The sequence below is a fragment of the Dermacentor variabilis genome, chromosome 1 (assembly GCF_050947875.1).
Source record: "Dermacentor variabilis isolate Ectoservices chromosome 1, ASM5094787v1, whole genome shotgun sequence".
Taxonomy (NCBI): domain Eukaryota; kingdom Metazoa; phylum Arthropoda; class Arachnida; order Ixodida; family Ixodidae; genus Dermacentor; species Dermacentor variabilis.
In genome coordinates, this window is record NC_134568.1 from 234808172 (window position 1) to 234830340 (window position 22169).

General features: G+C 43.6%; 1 protein-coding gene and 1 long non-coding RNA gene across 3 annotated transcripts in view; both read left to right on the plus strand.

Annotated features, from left to right (window-relative positions):
- LOC142559637 (putative ATP-dependent RNA helicase TDRD12) overlaps nucleotides 1-11720 on the plus strand; it is a 220059-nt gene extending 208339 nt beyond the window's left edge. Inside the window, exon 33 of the mRNA XM_075671233.1 lies at nucleotides 10718-11720. Coding sequence (XP_075527348.1) covers nucleotides 10718-10875 — 158 coding nt within the window. The 3' untranslated portion in view covers nucleotides 10876-11720. The remainder of the gene's footprint in view (nucleotides 1-10717) is intronic.
- Nucleotides 11721-18876: 7156 nt separating this feature from the next.
- LOC142573106 (uncharacterized) lies at nucleotides 18877-20486 on the plus strand. 2 transcript variants are annotated; one of them, XR_012826220.1, is made up of 5 exons: nucleotides 18877-19118; nucleotides 19256-19322; nucleotides 19407-19498; nucleotides 19572-19734; nucleotides 20206-20486. It is a non-coding gene; the product is annotated as an uncharacterized LOC142573106 (long non-coding RNA). The 2 variants fall into 2 exon arrangements; XR_012826225.1 differs by having other exon boundaries at nucleotides 19631-19734.
- Nucleotides 20487-22169: the final 1683 nt, after the last annotated feature.

The window sequence follows — 22169 nt, forward strand, 5'->3', positions numbered from 1 at the left end:
AGGGAACTTGTCCGTCAGCTACATCGCTTTCAAGATAGAGCCCTCAGCAGTGAGTGAATTCACCTTCGTGCTGCCTTTCACTTCAACGCGAACTAAGTGGCAAGAACACGGGACACACGAACCTATCAACACTCAGTGCACTGTGTCCCCATCGCAGACTGCTTTCAAGGTGAGGCCCGTGCGTCTCGCTTCAATGCAAACTAAGCGGCGAGAACTTGTCCGCGCGGCCACGCTATACACAGCGGCCACCAGGGTATGGTTGATCACTTTTGATAAGGGTTTGATTCAGATGTGTAAGGCACTAAAGAGCGATAACGGCTCATAATGATCTGAACGTCATCAGCACGCCTGGCGCCACTACCTGTGGTAGTTTGCTTCCGTCCTCAATTCACCCTGTGTCGCCGCAAAGCTCGTTCGGATCAAGTTTCATAACATTGATAATGACACCGGGCTACGTCGAGATGAGTAAGTGGTACAATGCTTATGCATACTTAGACAACTCCTAGACAAGATTGTTCTTCTTCTTTTTTTTTTTTTTTAGAGGACGCATATCAATATCTTTTTACACTTCTGTTTTTCATTTTTAGGCGCTCACTGCAGGCACTAAGCGTAGTCAATTATGGCATCCAAGATTTATGGCGTCGCGTGATGCAACACACACAAATCTCGGATGCTGTGAGTCATGTCAATGCGTTGCTCTCGGTGCAATCTGCACCGCACTGCAGTAGTATGGCCCTTATTAATTTGTTAATAAGTGCAGGGATGGAAGTGCTGCACCAATTGCGCCATCTTACGCCAAAACAGTAATTTCAAATGAAATTGCCAAATTCAGCAGGATGTGCATGTTCAGTGGCAACCACACAGCCATAGGCACGCATTATTTAGCACTTAGCCCTGCAATCCAATGGGCCTAAGCAATCCATTTCAGCGTCGGGCTCCTTGGAGTGTGTGGGTATGTTTGGTGGCATAAGTGACTAGGCCACAAAGAAATGAAAACCATTATGTGCTATACAATACATTATGAATGTTTTCTATAAAGGTGTTACGCATTGCACCACATCTGGTTATCGGGATGATAGTGCGACACGCCAACAAACGACCTGCTTGCTTTCATGAAACTTGGTCACAAATATCCAATGCCAACCACAATCGTCGCTCAAATTTTCACGTAGGCTGCACTATTTTCTGCCAGGCCACACCACACAAAATCAGGCTCTTGCTGCCGCAGAACGCAAGCCAAGGATGTAAAGTTTCAGTTCAGTTCAGTTGTTTATTTTTCACCACACACACAAAAAAAAGTACACAAGGTGAAAAAATGGTGAAAAAAAATGGTGACCGGCAGAAAAGCTACATTATAGCAACTTGACGGAGCTCTGGCCACCGTGAACAAGCAGCAAACAGGCACAAACACTGCATCACAAAAAAAATTGGTAGTACGCACAACAATTAGGACACTACAAGATGCAAGACAAGATATCTTGAAAGGCAGATCCCAGAAGCTTGGATAGCGCAAATACTAACATGTCATGTCAAAAAGAAAATGTAAACACCATATGTTCACTGATTGGAAAACAAACTAAAGTGGGCATCACAAAAACAGATAAAAACCATATGATAACACAGCAGTATGTTGTTTGTCACAGCTAAAATAGATTTCATTTAAAAATACGCAGGAAATGTAAGAAGCTAGCAGATCATATATTCAAGACATCGTTCATAGGTATACAGTAAAAAAAAAAATACAGGCAACTTCTGTACATTCAAAAATGAATGAAAGTGGTACGTAATAGTATTTGCTGCGTTGAGGGACACGTTTTCAGAACCAACTTTTATTAAAAACCAGCTTTCAAAGAAATAGTTCCAACATACACTTGTTACTTACGGTTAAAGGATCTATGTATTGTTTAGATAGCTCATTCAATATGTTGGGTAAAGTACGGCATAATCTCTGGCGCCCATATTCTGTGTGTGAGAATGGAATGTGCCAAGTAATTTGACATCGAAAGGAATAGGGTGAGACCCCCCCCCCCCCTTTTTTTTTTCTTTTTTTTTTTTTAACGTAGCTAATTCCGAAAATGCCGCTAGATTACCTTGTGCTGCATTCTTATATTTCGGGTTGGTTTATGATTATATAGTTAACATGCTCTAACTATCCTATATTTTAAAAATAATTCTTCGGTGTGTGCATTATAGGGAACGTTTTCTATTGCCCAAACTGCCTTTCTTTTTTTTTTTTTTTTTTTTTTTCGACACCGTAAGTTTGTTCAAATTATTTGCTGATGTGTTTCCCCATATTGTTGCGGAATAACTGAGTTCAGAATGGAATAGCGAATTATATAAAATTAGTTTAATTTTAAAAGGCAGAAATTACCGATGCCTGCTTATAATTCCAACAGATTTCCGAGCTCTAGAGCAAGTTTAGTCAACATGATCGTTCCAGGACCTATGTTCCGCAAATACTACGCCTAGTGTTCTCACCGACCTTTCAAGCGTTACCATATATTGGCCCAGAACAATTACATTTGATACGGTTATGGGTGTACTTCGAGCTCGATATAAAACACACTTTGTTTTGGATTCATTTAGCAGAAGGCTATTCCTTTCAGACCAATTCTTTAGTTCGTGACAAAGTACACCTGCTTGTTCTGTTATGTTAGTTAAATGCTTCCCATGAACAAACACTGTGCAATCGTCGGCATAAATGACAAAGTTGCATTTGGTATTTATGTTAACAATATCATTTATGTAATACAAGAGGAGAACGGGACCAAGGATGCTGCCCTGTTGCACTCCTGTAGTAACTGGTCTAACGTTAGATCTGCATTCAATAATTTCAACAAATCGCTTACGTGATTCTAAGTATGATCGGATAAGTTCAAGTATACTTCCTCGATGGGTAGTATCGATAACGGGCAGTAGTTGCTAAACATATTCTTGTCCCCTTCTTTGTGAATCACCATTACTCGCTACTTGCATGTTTTTGGGAAATACACTAGTTGATAGAACCAAATTATAGATATGGGTTAGTACAGGCGCAATAAGGTCCAATACATTCTTTATCGATGTGATTTCAAGGCCATCGGCATCTTTGCTGGAGCTGTTTTTATGTCCACTGAAGATTGAGACAACCTCTGATACATAGATTGGCGTTAGGAACAGCGTCTGCGCAGCACGTGTGGTGTTGCCGACTCCGTCACTGCTTGTACTTTTGTTCGCGTCTCCTGCCAGCTCTACAACGTAATCATTTATTTGATCTGCTAGTTCTTTTCCTTTCAAAACTATACAATCATCAATAGCAGTTTGCACTTGTGTAGCATTTGTTTTCCTGTTTAAAATGTCGTTTAATTTTTTCCACACCATTGCACTTCTGTGGAGACAGTCAGTATCAAAGACGCGAAGGAAGTAATCTTTTTTTGCTTTCTCTTTCTCTTCGTTTAGTTTATTTCTGAAATTCTCTTACTGATTCCAATCACTTTGATCCCACATTCGAAGAAATAATTGGTAAAGCTTGTTCTTTTTTCGAATGCGCCGAAGAGTACCTTTACTAGTCCATGGTTTGTGTGATTTATTGCTTGGCCAAAAGTTCTTCGTTGGGAATGAGTGAAAATACTGCATCTTAAAGATCTTCATAAATTCTTCATATGACAGATTAGTGTTCTGATGAGCAAAAATGCTTGACTAGTCTACGATATGAATCTTCTCTCTAAATTTTTGCAGTGTGTCTTCAGATATTAGGCACTATGTGGTTTCACAACACTTGTTAAACTGGAGATGGGAGCGTCTGTTTATGAACGTAAATATCAGCATGTTATCACCGATATCGCAGCTTAAAATACCAGATATGCTGTGGTCCATGGGGATATACATGATAAACATGTCAAGCAATGGTGACGTTGTAGCAGTGACACGCATTGGCGAGGTAATTACATTGTGAAACCCATTGCGCTGAAGTATTCCTAAGAATTCTGTTGTAGGCACAGATTGATTTGAAATATTGATGTTAAAATCCCTGCTAATAACTAAAGTGTATCCCATTTCATTCGCGTAGGAAAGAACACCATCAAAGAAATCCAGAAATGCACGCATACTCCTGCAGGGGGGCAATAAATGACTCCAAAAACATTTTCGTGTTGCCTAACACACAATACTTTGTAATCATTGGTTATTTTACTAAAGCATTCCAACATTTCAAAGCTAGACATTGCTGTCAGAATAGAAACACTGCCCCCTCTACTTCCTGTGCGATTCAAATAGAAATGTGTAAATCCATATGGTACATAAAATTTGGAGTCATTATTGTACCGTGTTTCAGTAAACATTAGTATATCAAATTTAAGTTTGCAGGAAGTGAGTAGTATAGAGATATCTCACTTTGGTTCTACTGATCGGGTATTTAAGTGTAGTAGTTTAAGCCATTGTGTAATATTTGTGTCACCACCGACTTTGCCAATATCTTGGGGAAGAACGTAATCACTAGCCATTACAAAAAATCAACGTATGGTTGCTCGTGTCTTTTTGTACGTATTACGAGTGTCCGTAGAGCATATTTTATCAACATCACTTTCGCGGCTGATGCGTATTATCTCCGGTTTCCCGCTTTGTCGGGCGAAAATGATGTGGTTCTTGACCCAGGCAGTCTTCCACTCATGATTGCTCTTGCGTGCACTAGCCATCCCAAGAAGCTTTTTAATTGCAGGGCAAAGATGCTCATTTAGTAGATCGAGTCATCACACTGGGAGCCAAGCAAATCATTCTTTAGCCTCTTCTTTTGCGCTTTTTCAAGAAATTGGTCTCGTTTTTCATGGCGCTGAAACTCGACAACAATATTCGTTTTGGTATCTTCTTTTGTCCGTACTCTGTGACACACGTCCACATCCCTAGGCGGTACATTTTCACCAATGGCCTCGCCTATTTTTCTAAGTATACTCGCAAGGTGTTCATTCGGTTCCTGCGGGATGCTTTTGATTTCTACGTTTTTGTTCCTCGTGTATTTCTCAGGCTTCAATAGCTCATCCTGGCTCTTAGTCAGATCTTTCTCTAATGTGAAAACCTTGTGCCGAAGATCTTCGTTGTCTTTTTTTACTCTGTTTACGCTTTGTGTACTCTGGCTGTGCCTTCAAGGCGGCTGTTTGCTTCGTAAGGACATTTGCTCATGAGATACATGCTCTTATTTTATTTTGTCCATTTCGGTATGAAGGCTTCTCTCGTCAAGGCAGATGTTTCACTCCAAGGAATCCTTGTAAAGCCTCATCTCGGCCTTCAGTTCATCTTTGAGTTATAGTATTAGTTTCGCTACTTCCTTACTCATCTCAAGAATCAAAAGTAAAACGTCAAACAACACACACTGGGCAGCAGCGATGCGGATAAGGTATCGATTGAAATCTTCTAAAATGTTTACGTAGCACTAACCTGCGGTGCACGGAAAATTATGCTTAGGGCAGTGTTCGCAGCGCTGTCACTGCTGCCAGTAGCGAGGCTCCAGGATCCTGCTTGCTTTGCACGTGCTGAAAGTGACCACGTAGGTGGACACCGGCCGCACACTGGCTTTTCCGTCAGTAGTACGAGGACGAATCCATATGCACAGTGTTTCCCGTCAATGTCAGTTGTGCGTCGCCATCGGATACACGTGCCTGGTCCAGATCTGGCCCCTGTAGTGCACAGAAAATGATGCTTAGTGCAGTGTTTGCAGCGCTGTCACTGCTGCCAGTAGCGAGGCTCCAGGATCCTGCTTGCTTTGCACGTGCTGAAAGTGACCACATAGGTAGACACCGGCCGCACGCTGGCATTTCCGTCAGTAGTACGAGGACGAATCCATATGCACAGTGTTTCCCGTCAATGTCAGTTGTGCGTCACCATCGGATACATGTGCCTGGTCCAAGGTCGATCCAAATAGGTCGTGAAGCTTCGGGCGAAAAGCGATTCAGTACCAATTGTCACCGACATCAGCAAGGGTGGTTATGGGACCAGCGATTGAAGCGCGACTATGTTTGGAGGGAGCAAACATTGGGAAAGAAAAAAGCGTATTTTAATTAAAGCAAGACACAGTTAGAATCATTCGATGAAAATAATATTCCTGGTCAATTTTATATATTCATGGCGAGTTAAGAAAATACACGTTTATTTAATTTTATTATTATTAATAAATGCATTTCTTTTCAGCGCCCATCGTTACTGGGGGCATTGACGCCGCTATCACTCGCATTGCAATGCACGTCTTGAAATATACAGGAAGGCGCGCTCGTGAAGTTCACCTGTTGAAATACACCCCCTTTACATATAGTTCTTTTTGGTTGTCGAAGTTTGTCTGAATTTGGCGATGAGGGTACCTTCATCGCTTCTTAACCTGTTCGGTCAAAAGTAGTAAGTTATGACCTCCAGATAATTGTGTAGTGCTTTTCATGCGACTATGCTGGCCGACAGGCTTGGCATCTGATGATAGGATCAGCACTCTACACCTAAAGCTTTTGTCAGCATCCAAAGGAAGTATGTTCTGTGCAGGGGTGCGATTTCGACAGCCGTACGGCTGGCCTTTTCCTGCATCGCTTTCCGCGCTGAATGCTCGAAACGCCCATCAAGTCGAATGGTGGGGCATTTGAATATATAGCTCTAAAGGCAGGCCAACAAAACAAATTTCGTGCCTTCGAAAACAAAATGATGTCACTTCTGTTTTTAACGGTATGGCGTCCCATTATTTTATCTTCCGCCGGAAGTGTTCCCTCCACATACATATGGCGCTAAGCTTGATGAACCACCGATGAACCGCCATGTTTTGAATGCATGGGCTCCTATGGAAGCTTCGCTACCAGGTACATTTTCCTTGCCTGGTCCAGATCTGGCCCCTGCAGTGCACGGAAAATGATGCTTAGGGTAGTGTTCGCAACACTGTCACTGCTGCCACTAGCGAGGCTCCAGGATACTGCTGGCTTTATATGTGCTGAAAGTGACCCCGTGGGTAGACACTGGCCGCACGCTGGCGTTCCAGTCGGTAGTACGATGACGAATCCGTATGCGCAGTGCTTCCCGTCATTGTCAGTTGTGCGTCACTGTCGGACACACGTGCCTGGTCCAGATCTGACCCCGGCGGCACATGGAAACTGATGCTCAGGGAAGTGTTTGCAGACCATGGCTCTGTTTTATGCTCACCTGTTGTGTGGCATGGTGTGCGTCACGCTGCGTTGTCATGCCGTAAAGTGCCATCTTGACTGCACCAGGTTGGCAGGCTGTGCGAGCGATCATGCGAATCTTTCACCAGGAAAGGCACTTCTCCTGAATTTATTTCAGCTAATTTGCAGACTGACCATGCAAAAGCAACTGTAGGCAAATACTAATGTATCAGATAATGTACAGAAGTGGAGCGATAAGTTGCATGATATGCTGACAATATTCATACACCGCTAACAATAGTCGACCCTTACGCAGTAGCTGATGTATGCCCAGAACAACTATGGTGTTCATCCGATGCTCGCTCCAATGGCCTTTTATCTGCGCTGGCGCCACTGTGCGTGTACTCTGGGAGCTTTATTAAGCACTGCCACAGCATTTCGCAAGAGTTTCGGGACCACAAGAATAGAAGGACCTTGGTTGCGATTTGGTGCCGAGTTGATGCAGATATATAACAGCGCTCGGGAAGCTTACAAAGCACCTCGCCAACAGAAGTGAAAATATGAAGGTCAACCTAAATGGTGCTTTCTTTATGGCCATAATTTTTTCAACATCATATGTGGGGATCACATCCTAAAATACTATTTTAAATAACCCAGTGTCATCCACTTAACTCCACGGAAAATGTTTGTGGTAGTTATTTATTTGTAAATAAACTGTTATCAAGTAAAGCACCGTGCAGCGATAAGAACTTTGGTCGCCATTACACATTAGTTCTCTAGAGAAGGTGGTGGCACCACAGGAATGTTTGAATAATCACGTAGGTTAGAAAAATCGATCGGTGACTCTAAATGAATCCTTCGTCTTTGGTGTGTCTTGGACATGACCTAAGGTTAATGGCAGTGCGATGTGCCTACCAAAACCGAAACTGTCTAGTGTACATGTTTTAAAATTTATATTTGTTCGTTTTGACTACTTATAATATCTCGAATACTGAAATTCAGACCAAAGTGAAAATCAAATAGTGTAATGTGTAATTGAATATTTGAAAATATGAAATATTTACACAAGCCTAGTAAATACTTGTCTTGTTGTTCACAACTTGTTAAAGGAGCACCTGTACTTTTTCACTTTAATTTTACGTTAGACACAAACATTTAAAACACTTGTGACTTGTTAATTTAAAGATCAATTGTCAGAATGTATGTCCAATTGAAAAACTGCAACCCACAGAAAAGCTGCAGGCACTAAGTTTTCCATAATACTTATTTAACATTGCTGCTAATGCTATCTATTTCAGTTTGTGACATGAAACAGACAACAGCAACAACGGCGGTTGTACCATAGAACTTCTATACCTTTTCGAAAATGCCAACCAGGAAACTGTATGATCTGATCTCACAATAAGATTGACAGACTCAACTCTAGTTGGCATCTACGTGAGGCAAAATGTTAGGCGAATCATTGTAGCATGAGATGCCAATGTGTGCCTAGCGGGTGGAAGACACACATTGTCAATTTTTCAACTTCAGTACGCTTACGTTTGTGGTCCTCAAACTCGGCTTGGGTCACCAGCTTTTTCAAGCAGGGCATTTGGATGAGAAGTCTTGATGTGCCGACATGGTGAAAATTGTTGCCGCACGAAATGCTGATGCGTTTTGAGCTAGTGGGGCCCAAGCGACTTGAGAGCCATGTGACCGTTTTCCTATCGCATAGCATTTTAAGATGGTGACAGGAAATCGAAATGAAATCGAGCTGGTGGGTGCCACCAGAGCGAAATGTGACACTCACTTCGTGCTGCCTGCAGCAAGTAACAGCAGTACGCTTCCAACCACACTATGCCTCATACACTAGGAAACAGATATGTGAAAATGCTTATCACAATAAGATTGGCAGTGATAGCTGTGAATGCGGCGTGCAGCGACGTGGGAGGATATTTGCTGATACCGGAATAGGAAACTGAGTGCGCGCCGGCATTTCCACGTAACATGGGTGGGTGAGTATATTGCATGGAAGCTGCTGCGGCAGGCGGCTACTGTTTTCCTGTTTTCAGTCATGCGCACCTACCACTGTTCCTTGTTTACACGAGATCTGGTGACTGGAAAACGTATCATATGATCTCAGTTTGGCAATGTACTGAATGTTGGTGCCAAAATATCGTATTTTCCGGAAACGTATGAACCGGTAAAAAAGATGCTTAACTGTATTGGGTTACTTTTTGTGTTCTTGATCACAAACATCAGCGCTGGGAAATTGTACGTAATCGGATTGTATCAATGAGGTTCTACTGTATACAGTGCATGCAACCACACTTGACGTAGGTTGTGCTTAGCTGTAATGTGCAGGCATGGCCAGGCTTAAGGTGCTGACCTTGCCATGCATTTGCAAAGTTCTGTGCCCTAAGTTTGCTAAAAGATACTAGTTTTTCTACTGTTCTCCAACTAGTATAGCCACCCGCGCATGACAGCGCACATTAGCTCACATTGGCAAGTAAAAATGGTAACCAGAACTACTTCACAACAGTCAACTAGTCTCTGTTTCTGTGAGATGTGACTGTCTTGTTTGCGTACTTCACTGGATATTTCAACCAGAAAATTTGCTAGTTTCATGGTGCAAAAGCAGCAGGAGAGCAGTGAATTGTGGTGTTGACCTTCAGTAGGGCACACCAAACACCATATGCATTTGCCAAACATGGATCTTGGCCTTTTAATATCGCTGCTGTCACATCGTGAGGAACTGTTGCAGTCAGATATCATATATATTGTTGCTAACACAACTGGCATTCTTGGAAACCGAAACTTCCTAAACTATCATGAAATCTCTCAGTTGTAGGACAACTATGCATTTTTGGCACATGTTCTACACATACTCACGATAGCTGTTCCATGAGCCTTACATCAGGTAACGTGATCAAGCACATGCTAAGGTCTCCTTCCTCCTCCTTTTAAACCAGATAGAAAAGGAGAGCGCTTGCCGCTCTGGTTCTTCTTGCTCCAGTTCGATCTCAGCTTCCTGCACCTCTTTCCTCCTCATTTTTACTGCAGGCGACATTCCAGTAGCTAGGAACACAACCCTTCACACATTGAACTTTCGGCTCGGGTTTGTCTGAAAAATAGTCCATGGTATTGAGTTTTTTGAAGTAACCATTATGCAGATTTTGAAGTTTGAATGATTTGTCAGTTCAAATGAAAATATTTCGAATTATTGGGATTTTACTGTATATCACCAAGGGTGATCGACTGTGAAGCTGCCCCTGTAGGCACACTCACAAAAGGTGCAGTGAGTAGAACGTGTGAAACCCTTTTGCAAGATATGAAGCCTAAATCATCTATCCTAACTTGTGAACTCTCTAAGCTCTTGCACTGTACAAGCATTGGAAGCAGTACATTTTTCTGCTTTTGTTCTTTGTAATTGGGTTTGCTTTGCATGCCATTGGCTGCAATTCCTCCCACACTGGCTGCAGTGTCCACCATCATCAAACTCTCTTGTGAACCTGTACTGAATCTGGACAACTGTAGTTTTTTATGCTATGAAGTATGAGGCAGGGCAAGCACACAAGGTATTTGTAAAACCTCATGCTTACTCTGCAACCTTGTTCAATCTTCTCCACATTCAGGATACAGCCGCCCAACACGGATCTTGCCATATGACCCAGTGGCTCATGAAGAAAGAGCAAGGGAAATTGAAGAAAGCATCGAAGACGCCGATGATACAGTCGAGCCCATGTACTTCAGCATTGATCCGAATAATATTTTTGATGATTTCACTGAATAAGCAAGCCAGAAGAATGCAGAGGCATGTCATTACATATGTCTTTGTTTTGTTTTAAAATGTATGTACAGGAGATTCTGCATCACTCATCAACAATTCATATTCATTGTATTGTTAATGTGTTCAAGAGTATGCTTTACTCGTCAGTTTCACCCTGCTGTGATAACCGATAAGTTTTTCGGCCAAGGAAATTTATCTTTTTACTGTCAATAAATATAAGGTAATTGTAATTGTGTTATAAATAAAGTAATTTGTTTAATGTAATGTATTTTTGTTTGGCGGTCACTGTATAAGTGAGCATTTGTGTGTTTGTTCAGGTGAGTGGAAACTGTGGTGCTTTGCAAAGCTACTGTTGACATTGGTTTTAGCACTTATCCCTATTTAAATTGCAATATTAGAAGGGCTAGATGCTTATATTGAGTTGAATAATAGCTTTTAGCACAGATTGCATTCATTGATAATAGCATCTAACCAGGAACAGCTCACAGGAAAGCAGCCACCCATTTGTGATAGTAGGTAATGGTTGGCGGCTCATGAAGGCATTTTTCTACAACATGCTTTGGTTGCACTGCAGATATATTTATGTTCAAGGATGTTTGTAGCAGAAGCTGGATATCAACCTGAATGAAAGGAACTAGTGCTATTGCACATTATCAGAATGGCTGTTCACTGTGTTCCTGAAGTTGTGAACTACTCCAATTTTGCTCAAACACATGCACTTTCCAACAGCTACATTTTCCATACATGTCTTTAGAACCTTGTCCAGCATGAAGATGGACCACAAATGCTTTGTCAGTCCATCTTCATTCTCTTTCCTATGGTGATTAAATTATGTATTTTTGTTATTAGGTCACTCTCTTTGATGTTCCTTATTAGTAGTTTCAGAGCCAATATAATTGAAATTGTGAAGTTTAAAGTCCCTAAGCTGGATAGTAGACCATAAGAAAAGCCTTAGTGGAGGGCCCTGGATTTATTTTGACCACCTGGTGACCTGAGGTTCCTTAACGTGCACACCCAAAGTTCATGCCGAAGGGGTAACTGCAGTTACCCCTTCGGCATGAACTTCATGAAGGTTATAGGTTTTTCCAGGGTCAAAAAAGCATGCAAAGCAATTTGAAGCGAAGTGAACATACAGCAACAAATTCATTCTCTAGGCATAGGCTATCCATACCTCTAGAAATAATTTTTAATTTGCTACCTCCTTCTCTTTCAAAAATATAATGAAATTTGTCCTGCGTATATATTTGAATAATTGTGTATGTGCATAGTGTTTACAGTGTAAATTTAAAACAATGATGAAGTGAGAAAATGTGGATGAGGCAGGCGCCACTAGTGCTTCTAATTCGCTTGTCCTATTGTCACGATTTGCAGAAATAAAGTGAAAGTGTGAATTAAAAGCTATGCACGTCTGCACCAACAATAATGCAGTAAGCTACTAGCCACAATAAAATTTTAAGTGAAAAGGTCGAGGCAAGTGAAAAGAAACCTCAAATGATAAAATGAGTGAAAAAGCTCTAGTAATGACATTTTAGGTGTATGTGGGGGTGAGGGGGGAAGGATTCGGCATCGGATTCGGCCCAACACGTGACCTCTTGCGTCGAGATCAGGGAGCAAGAATCGAGATTTGCTGCAGACGTTTGGTTGGTTTGGTTCCCAGTAGCTATGCCAGTAGTTTTTATTCAGTGCGCACTTGGTGAGCTGCCCTGCCGTGGCTTAATTTGCCTGCAGAGCGGGAACACTAAAACCAACCGCGCACTTCGACGTGCGATCACGTGTTGGGCCACCACTGGCCCAGCAGATTTCGGCTGCAATCACGTTGCGGTATGCTCCGTCCTCTTCTTTCCTTCCTCCATGCTAGCCACCATAATCCTGTTGCTGTGCGGACGCGTCTCGTTAAGCCTAAGGGCGCGAAATCGCAGAACGATCTCACAAATTGGACGCACTATGCGCCCATAATTAACGTTTCAGATGAGTTTAAAGAAAGCGAAAGCTCATTCCAATAGTTCCTGGCGATCAACGGGAGTGAAACGTAGCCATCATTAGAATTCGCGCTGAAGCGGCAGCCATGGGTGTCGCCATATGTTTGACAATGCTATTTCTTAGCGTGCTTCGACGCGTACGATCGGTCCCTGCGCATACGTGAGGCGCGTGGGCGCGAGCTTTCGCGCGCCGGCACGCGTACGCGTAGTTTGGCGTTTATACCCACACCACACGTACGCTTGGGGACGCGCGCGAGCTCGCATCCGCGCGCCTACGCATGCGCAGACAGTGCGACATGGCTCGTATGCGTCGAAACGAGGCGCGATCTCCGTGAACCATCGGTGAACAGCTGCTTTTTAAAGCGAACGCTTTACTGGCCGCGAACTTGCGATTTCGCCGTGGCGCTGCTCCGAGGCGGCACATGACGTCACAACGCGCGCCTAGCCCAACACCAGTTTTCTAGGTGGTGTTGCCTAGCCGTGGATATTTCTCTCGCTCCGTAGTCTCTACTGCGCATGCGCCACTAGTAGCACCGGACTTTAGTAACACCGAGCCACAGGTGTTCCGCCGCTGCGCAGCGCCGCGCCTTTCCGCCGCCGCCGTTTGGGATGACGTCACACCGCGTTCCTCGTCGTTGCGCTCGCTTACGCTCGCTTCGCCGCTGCGTCGCATGCGTGATAACATGTCGGGGGATTGAAAAGGAGAGCTCGCGGGCGCCGCAACCACAGTGGAGGCGGCAGTATGGACGGTGACAATTCTGATAAGCAGGAGGAGGCCTGGAATCGACATTGGAACGAGATAAAGAGGAGACGAATCGCCCAGGAAACGGACGAACAGCGCGCCGAACGACTGACTGAACGCCGCAACATAGCTAGACAACCAGACTAATCTGGACTTGCAATCAAGATTAACCAAGGCTAACCATGATATGCTTTCGCTACGTATATCCTGACATAGCCGAGCTAATTAAAGCACTGCCAATTTTGTTATCGCTCGTTTGGGCTCCTCGTGTCTGTGCGCCTGGCTACGCAGCTACGGCGCGGTACATTCAACTCTCAGTGAAGCAGATTTGTATCATGCAAGAAAGTGCTTAATCTTTCCGTTTTTGTGCTGATCTAAAGCCCATACCACACGTACGCTTGCGGACGCGCGCAAGCTCGCGTCCGCGCGCCTAAAGCCCACACGACACGTACGCCCGCGGGCGCGCGCAAGCTCGCGTTTACGCGCCCACGCATGCGCAGACGGTGCGGCATGGCTCGTACGCGTCGAAACGCGGCGTGATCTCGGGGAACAGCTTCTCTCTGTTATCGCGCGCTTGGGTTGACTCGCGCCGGCGACACCGGCGCGGAACGTTGAACTCCCAGTGAAGCAGATTTATATCGATCATGCAAGAAAAGTGGTTCTTTCCTTTTTGCGCTGACCTAACAGCTATAAAAATATAACAATTGCGTCTATAGATATCAAAGCATTTTGAAACACTGTCGATAAAAAAGTGCGAAGCAGCGCCTGCCAAGGCGTCTGTGAGTGAGTCCAGTGAAGTCGCACGTCTTTGTGGATGCAAACCGCCATTACTCGCGAGGCGCGCGGACGCGAGCTTGCGCGCGTCCTCAAGCGTACGTGTGGTCTCTGCTTGCCGCGCCTCGCGAGGAATGGCGGTTTGCATTCAGAAAGACGCGCGACAGCGCGTTCACTGGGCTCACTCAGACGCCTTGGCAGACGCCGCTTCGTACTTTGTTATTGACAGTGATAGAGTTTCTCACTATAACACCTAGAGGGATATCTGGCGCCACCGTCTATGGGAGTTTCCTAAGTGGCGCTGTGCCGTCATGGGAATGACGGTATATGTGTGCGAGGCTTGTGTTGGCTGGTGTTGTAAGAGGCTTCGTCTAAAACGGAGATATGGCTACACAAATAACGCGTTCTTAAAGGAAAATCTTCATAAAAGGTTTTCGTTCACGCATATTACATCTTCCAGTGAAGTTTACTCACCTACAATGCATAACCAAGCGAAGGAAAGCAAGAACAGACGACAAACTGTTCCAAAGTGAGCGCGAATTTTGTCGTCCTCCAACTTAGCGGCCCGCTGATAGTTTTTACGTTTCATATAATTGTGCATGCAATAACAAATTCTCATAGTTAAACAAAACATGTTTTGTGTAATAATAAAGCTAAAACAACTTTTTACGTGCTGTTTTAGTAGAAAATTAATCGTTGTGACAGACGAAATGGTGCTTACCAGGCGCTTCTTCAAGGTAGAGTTTCATACAACAATTACTAGAGGGAACTCTGGTGCTGCAGTCGTTGTACCACCATGGAAATCATAGACTCTATGATGAGAAGTACATGGATTTCTCTGATCTTCGTGCTTGTGGATTCAGACGTTCTTGTGGCTTTTTATATTACGCTACATAAATCTTGTGGTAAGTTTCCGCGCGATCTATACTCTTCGAAGTGCAGAAGACGCCGCGAACACGCACAAGTGTTATTAATTGCAACGGTTAATTATTGCAACGATATTAATTGCAACGAGGTGGCTAAATCGAAATGCGCCAAGCGTCTCAAGGCACTGTCATATCTGCGATAAATTCATAAGTGCGTTTCATTCGTTTGTCGATACATGCGTCCGTGGCTTAACGGTTTCAATATCAGGCTTCTGTGCTAGAGTTCCTGTGCTCGAATCCTGCCGTCGTACAATTTTAATGATGTTTATTTAATTATTTATTACGCAGTACATAGGGGCGAAAATGACCAGTTTACGAAGTCACAAAGCTGCTTCAAGCCAAAAGGACGAAGTTTAGGCAGATACATATACTTCCCATAATTACCATGCTGGTACAACCGCTCTCACTGCAGCTCCCGTAGACACTAGCGCCATAGTTCCCTCTATGTTCAAGGTGTACTGGCTCTCCGAGAACAATGCCAATCCGAAGCCACAATATACCGGCATTCTCATGCATACCACAGCGCTAGATTTTCCTCTAGGTAATATAATGAGAAAATCTATGTTCAGTGTTTCAAAATGCTTCGATATCTATAAACGTAATTGTTTTATTTTTATAGCTTTAGATCAGCACAAAAGAAAAAGAAGCACTCTCCTGCATGCTTTTTTCCGTGACGTTCGTATAGACGCTATGGCAGGGTACCAAGAAGTGCACGTATTTATACTAGGTATAGTCATTTTGGGATATGTGACAGTCGTGTAAGCCAAGAAAAGCATTTTAGACATATCCAAAAACAGATTAGCGCAGACATTTTCCATACGTTTGCGCAAAACGTTCTCAAGCAGGCTTCTGACGGTGTTTGAAAGACGTCTTGACAAGATGTAAGCAGCAGACATCTTAGCAAGACGTCTCTTAGCCGTCTTTTGCAGAACGTCTTCCAGACGTGCGCAAGAAGGCGTCTTGTAGCCGTCTTAAATAGTCGTAGACCATCATCATCAGCCTGGTTACGCCCACTGCAGGACAAAGGCCTCTCCCATACTTCTCCAACTACCCCGGGCGTGTACTAATTGTGGCCATGTTGTCCCTGCAAACTTCTTGTCTTAATCTGTCTTAATTGTCCGCATTTACTTTCTTTAATGCTGCGAGCCCGGTACTTCCCCGTAACGAACGGCATGCGCGTTATCAGCATGACACAGCACTTCCGACAGGAAAGTAGCGGGCGCGGCGTTTTCAAGAAAGATACGCAAGCAAGACAGATGACGATTATCGTTGTGTGGCAGATATACACCCCAAAGGATGTAAACTTTTTTTAGAATGGAAGCGAAATTACACCCTTTTGCCACAACAATAATCGTCATCTGTTTTGTCTACAGTTCCTTTCTTTAACGCGACGAGCCCGGTACTTCCAAGTCACGAACGACATATGCCCGTTATCAGCATGACAGAGCATTCTCGACAGGAAAGCAGCGAGTGCAGCGTTTTCAATTAAACGCAAGCAAGACAGATGACGATTATTGTTGTGTGGCAAATATACACCCAAAGGGTGTACATTTTCTTAGGAGTGTACTGCTAGGAATTGAACAACACTTTACTTTGAAATTGAGCCTTTACGCCACGCGTTCACAAGCGCCAGTGCGTTCCGACAGGCTGCGCAGTGCTTTGAAGAAAAAGTGAGAGGCAGCAATTCTTTTCTTTTTAATTTTTGCATAACAAATATTGACAGACGAATATATGATGACGGAATATAGACCAGCTATACAAAAGCGATGAAGGCGGTTAATAATCATAATAATATTTGGGGTTTTACGTGCCAAAACCACTTTCTGATTATGAGGCACGCCGTAGTGGAGGACTCCGGAAATTTTGACCACCTGGGGTTCTTTAACGTGCACCTAAATCTAAGCACACGGGTGTTTTCGCATTTCGCCCCCATCGAAATGAAGGCGGTTAGTCACACGGAACACAGCAACCATCACATACAGATGTTAGTGACAGTTCATGTGGCAGTTAGATCAACTTCCGGCTAAAGGATGGGTCCGTGTTTTGTTCTGGACTGATCGAACTCTAGTAATTAGACCGGATTATGAAATCAGAATCAAATTTATTCTCGCTATATATGCGGGTGCGCATGCAACGACGACTATTATGATAGCAGGAGTACGTGAAGACCAGTGTGCAAGTCGGTAGAAGTAGAGATATCACGGAAGTATTTCCTTTGCGAAAAATCACGAGATTTCAATGCTTCGAAAACGGATATGTTTGTAACACTATTACATCGTTCATTCTTGCTTTCTTTTTGTCTAGGTGTACTATCGAGAAAATAACTATTTAACGAGGAATAAATTTTAATCAACTGGATATTGCATTAGACAGTTCTCGTAATAGTCATCTGAACATGCGGAAAGAGTCAAGCAAAATTGTTCGCGAACGGCGTGTTAATTGTAAACGGCCCTGTCGCAGCACAGCAAAAATCGTCAAACGATCTAAGCGCAGGCGACTCGTGGACTGTACAGTTCTAGGAAAACATTTCAGTTGGATGTTTTCACTGGGGAGGGTGGAAGAAGCGATTGTACGAAGCCGAATTGTGAAGAGATGTCAAAATCTGCAATTTTTGTAGCTATTGTTGATTCGTCTAAGAATAATTAAGGCTGCATGCCAATCAATGTATTCTGCTGTCGACGTGGTTTTGATTGGAAAGAACTAGAGTTAGATCAAATTCTTCCAATTTTTGCTCAATGGACTAATGACATTCAACAATCAAGCAGTTAAGAATTAATAAATTCATGGTATATCATGAGTGTTTTTTCAAACGCCGTCTCCTGTGATGCATATCGACCATTTTCGTGCAAGCTCCCTGGAAAGCGTGTTGACTGTGTATGCATGCACGCACCTATCGAACTTCGTGCACATATAGACGTGATGCTTTGACGATAAATATTTATTAAAATTCAAAATATTTTTTTTTCTGCCTTGCAAAGGTACAGATAGCGGAGGCGCAGAAAAAGCTGTCAAATACAGATTGACAAAGCCGCAGCCCCCTTTCGCTTGGCAGAGCCTTTACAGCGAGACTTCTAAAACAAAGATAATTGCACACGGTAATAACAGGTATACAATAATGAGCAAGTACAAAAGGAAACAAAACAAGATTATACAATATTTGTACAATACTTCCAAAAAAGAAAACAGAACCTACATGCTAACGTACGTAGCACCCAAAGTACTGTTCGACGCATTGAAGAGGTCAAAATTATTGTATACATAAGCTATAGCATATTCGTATAGAGCTACCAATCCCTGCAAAATATAGAACGTGGATTTTCATTGCGTGCACACAGACCAAAAGGAAACGGCGACGGGCACACAGGAGGCGCCTGAAAAAAAGGAAAAGCGTGGGGAACCGCGGTCGGCTTGCGCGGTCGCATCTTCCTCTCCCAGAAGGAATGAAGAGGTTCTTGGAAAGCAGGGACGGGCTATTCTCTGCGTCAGCATCAGCTCCCACCAGCGAGGACGGGGCGAGAAAGCGAAACGGGGCTTTCTTTGCTGTCTATTTTTTCTTCGTCAGACGCAACGCCGCCTGCTCGCAGGGGCGCAGGCGAGTTCCCGCCAAATGGCGCGGGGGCGCAGGCAGTGGCGTGAGTTGCCGTCAAATGCTAGCTCTGAATGCCAGCTCGTTCCGCGTCTCTTGGTAGACTAGTTGGTGCATTTCTGTTATCATGGACTGTGCATATAAACGCAAACTGCACAATAGCGACATGGAGAAGAACAGCGCAAGCCCTTTGCATGCAGTGGAGCCACCGTATCTCGCCGTTCAAGGTATGCGTACTCGTAAGTGGCATTTTAATTTCACGTTGTGTAATGCATGACCATCTTTTTCAAGTGAACAAAACTCGCTTTGTATTGTGTAAATGGTTTTGCAACGTATGATAAACTCCTTGTTTCTTGTGTTTATTTTTTTCTGACAGGAAGAAAAAAAAAGAGGCTTTATATGAGAACGGATCAATAAGCGTTCGAGAGTTGGGACAGGGAAATGTGAGACGTACTTTCATGCATATATTTCTAATATTATTTTTTTTGTCTTGTAAGCGTGACGTATTTTCCTTAATTTTTCTCTAGGAAACACTGGAACGACACTGCTTAAATTGAAGCACAGTGTGTGAATGACCTGCTATGCTCGGAACTGTTATCACCATTAGGGAAGAAATGAGGTAAGACGCTTGTCTGGTTGTCATTGCGGAAAAGTCATAATTAATTATAAGTTGCTTTCGTTCCTTCCCACAGATGAAAAAACAAAACTGTAAATACCCAGTACTGTACGATATACGTCTGGTTCATTGCAGGTAAGGATGGATTGTGTGTGGCACTTCTCCGCATGGGGATTAGAGTAGATCTAGGAACATCAGACAAGAAGACACGTACGTGAAACTCTGCGAACAGCCCATATGTAAGTTGTTCCTCAATTTTTCTGTTGTTGCATTTGCGTAGTTTACATGTAATACTTTGTCAACGCGGTCTCGACGTTATGTATACCTATACATTTGTCTCATGGCAGTTTGCGTGCTATTTTGTTTGTGCAACAATGTGTAGTATTCATTTATCGCGCTGCCTGGATGTTTTTTTTTTTTTGCAATGTTATTCTGAGCCAAGTCAGTAAATCTATCCTTCCTGTCCTCATGTTTCCTTGGGCGGCTCTAAAGCGTGAATCACGTGGCAGAAGTTGAACGCACTAGTTTTCACTGAAAGAGCAGAGTATATGTTCATTACATGCATGTGCAACGACAAAATAATTATTTTGTGTGTGGCTGTGTCAGGATCGGGATTTCTTGCACACGACTGAAAAAAGTTTACTATAAATCATATGCATGGTTCACAGAGTTATTCATTACTATATCATTTGTTTGTTCGTTTGTTTCAGTTTTTATGAGCACTGTAACTATCCAAGCTTCACTCTCGACGGTGACAGAGAAATGCCGGATGCTATACCGTTCAGAGCCAAGAACATGGGAACGGCTGAAAGAGAGCTTCCCAGGTAGTATGGGAAACTCTCACAGCAGACCAGCTCTGTCAGCAGACAGCTGTATCATACTGTTTCAGGGAACAAAGACTGCTTGCAAATTGTTAACACTGCTGCACGAAAAAATTAATGTATTTTATTATTGCAAATTAAACACCTAAAAAGAGAAAACATTGCGTTCACGTGTTTCTTTTGTTGCGTGTTGCGTATTTACACTAACGAGTACAGAGAATTAGAGGCGTTTAATTATGTTTCACTTGTGAATTACGCGCATATCGCGTATATTAATTGGCAGTGCGAGTTACACGCCTCTAATAAACTGTATATCGTTGACCTGAAAACGCAACACATAGCAAAAAAAGAAAAACCTGATGTGTTTTTTAATACAACAAATAATTTTAAATAACCGTCCGCACCCGACCGATGGCCAACGGCAAACCGGTGCTTACGAAATATTGGGCTGTAGTCGGCCCGCATGCAGTGTGCACTCGGCCACGTCGGCTACAGTGGTAGGGCCTAAGCCACTTGCCGATGGTCGGCGGACGTGAGGCCAGCGTCAATCACCGATACCGGCCCTCCATCGGGCGCCGAGGTCGCGCCAACCGTTTTGCAGTCGGGCCGATATTGTAACGGGGACTTTCTGTTGCTTGGGTATACACCCCAAGGGGTGCAAACTTTTTTTAGAGTGTACCGGGCTCGCAGCGTTAAAGAAAGGAAACGCGGGTAAGACAGATGACGATTATTGTTGTGGGACAAGATAAGCCCCAAAGGTGTAAATTTTTCAAAGAGTGTAGAGTGTACACTCTTAAGCAAAATTACACCCTTTTGCCACACAACGATAATCGCCATCTGTCTTGCTCGCATTTCCTTTCTCTAACGCGGCGAGCCCGGTCTTTCCAGTAACGAACGGCATGCACGTTATCAGCATGACATTGCATTCCCGATGGGAAAGTAGCTGGCGCGGCGTTTTCAAGAAAGGAAACTTAAGCAAGGCAGATGACGATTATCGTTGTGTGGCAGAGATACACCCCAAAGGGTGTAACTTTGCCTAAGAGTGTACACTCTAAGAAAACTTTACATCCTTTGAGTCGTATCTTTCCACACATCAATAAACGTCATATGTCTTGTCCGCATTTCCTTTAACTCTGCGAGCACGGTACTTTCCATTAAAGAACGGCATGCGCGTTAACAGCATGATATATAGCATTGCCGAGAGGAAAGTAGCGGGCGCGGCGTTTTCAAGAAAGGAAACGCAAGCAAGGCAGATGACGATTATCGTTCACTCTAAAAACAGTTTGCACCCTTTGGGGTGTATATTTGTCCCACAACAATAATCGTCATCTGCCTTGCTTGCGTTTCCTTTCCTGAAAACTCGGCGCTCGCTACTTTCCTGTCGAGAATGCTGCGTCACACTGATAAGGCGCATGCTGTTCGTGACTGGAAAGTACCGGGCTCGCAGCGTTAAAGAAAGGAAACGCGGGCAGCACGGATGACGATTATTGTTGTGGGACAAGATACGCCCCAAAGGGTGTAAATTTTTCTAAGAGTGTAGAGTGTACAAATGTACAGCCTTTGGGGTATATTCACTCTTAGATAGTGCACCCTTTCGGGTGTATATTTGCCACACAACGATAATCGTCATCTGCCTTGCTTGCGTTTCCTTTCTTGAAAACGCCGCGCCCCCGACTTTCCTGTCGGCAATGCTATGTCATGCTGATAACGCGCATGCCGTTCTTTACTGGGAAGTAGCGGGCTCGCAGCGTCAAAGAAAGGAAATGCTGAGAATACAGATGGCGTTTATTATTGTGTGGCAAGATACGACTAAAAGGGTGTAAACTTTTCTTAGAGGGTACACTCTTAAGCAA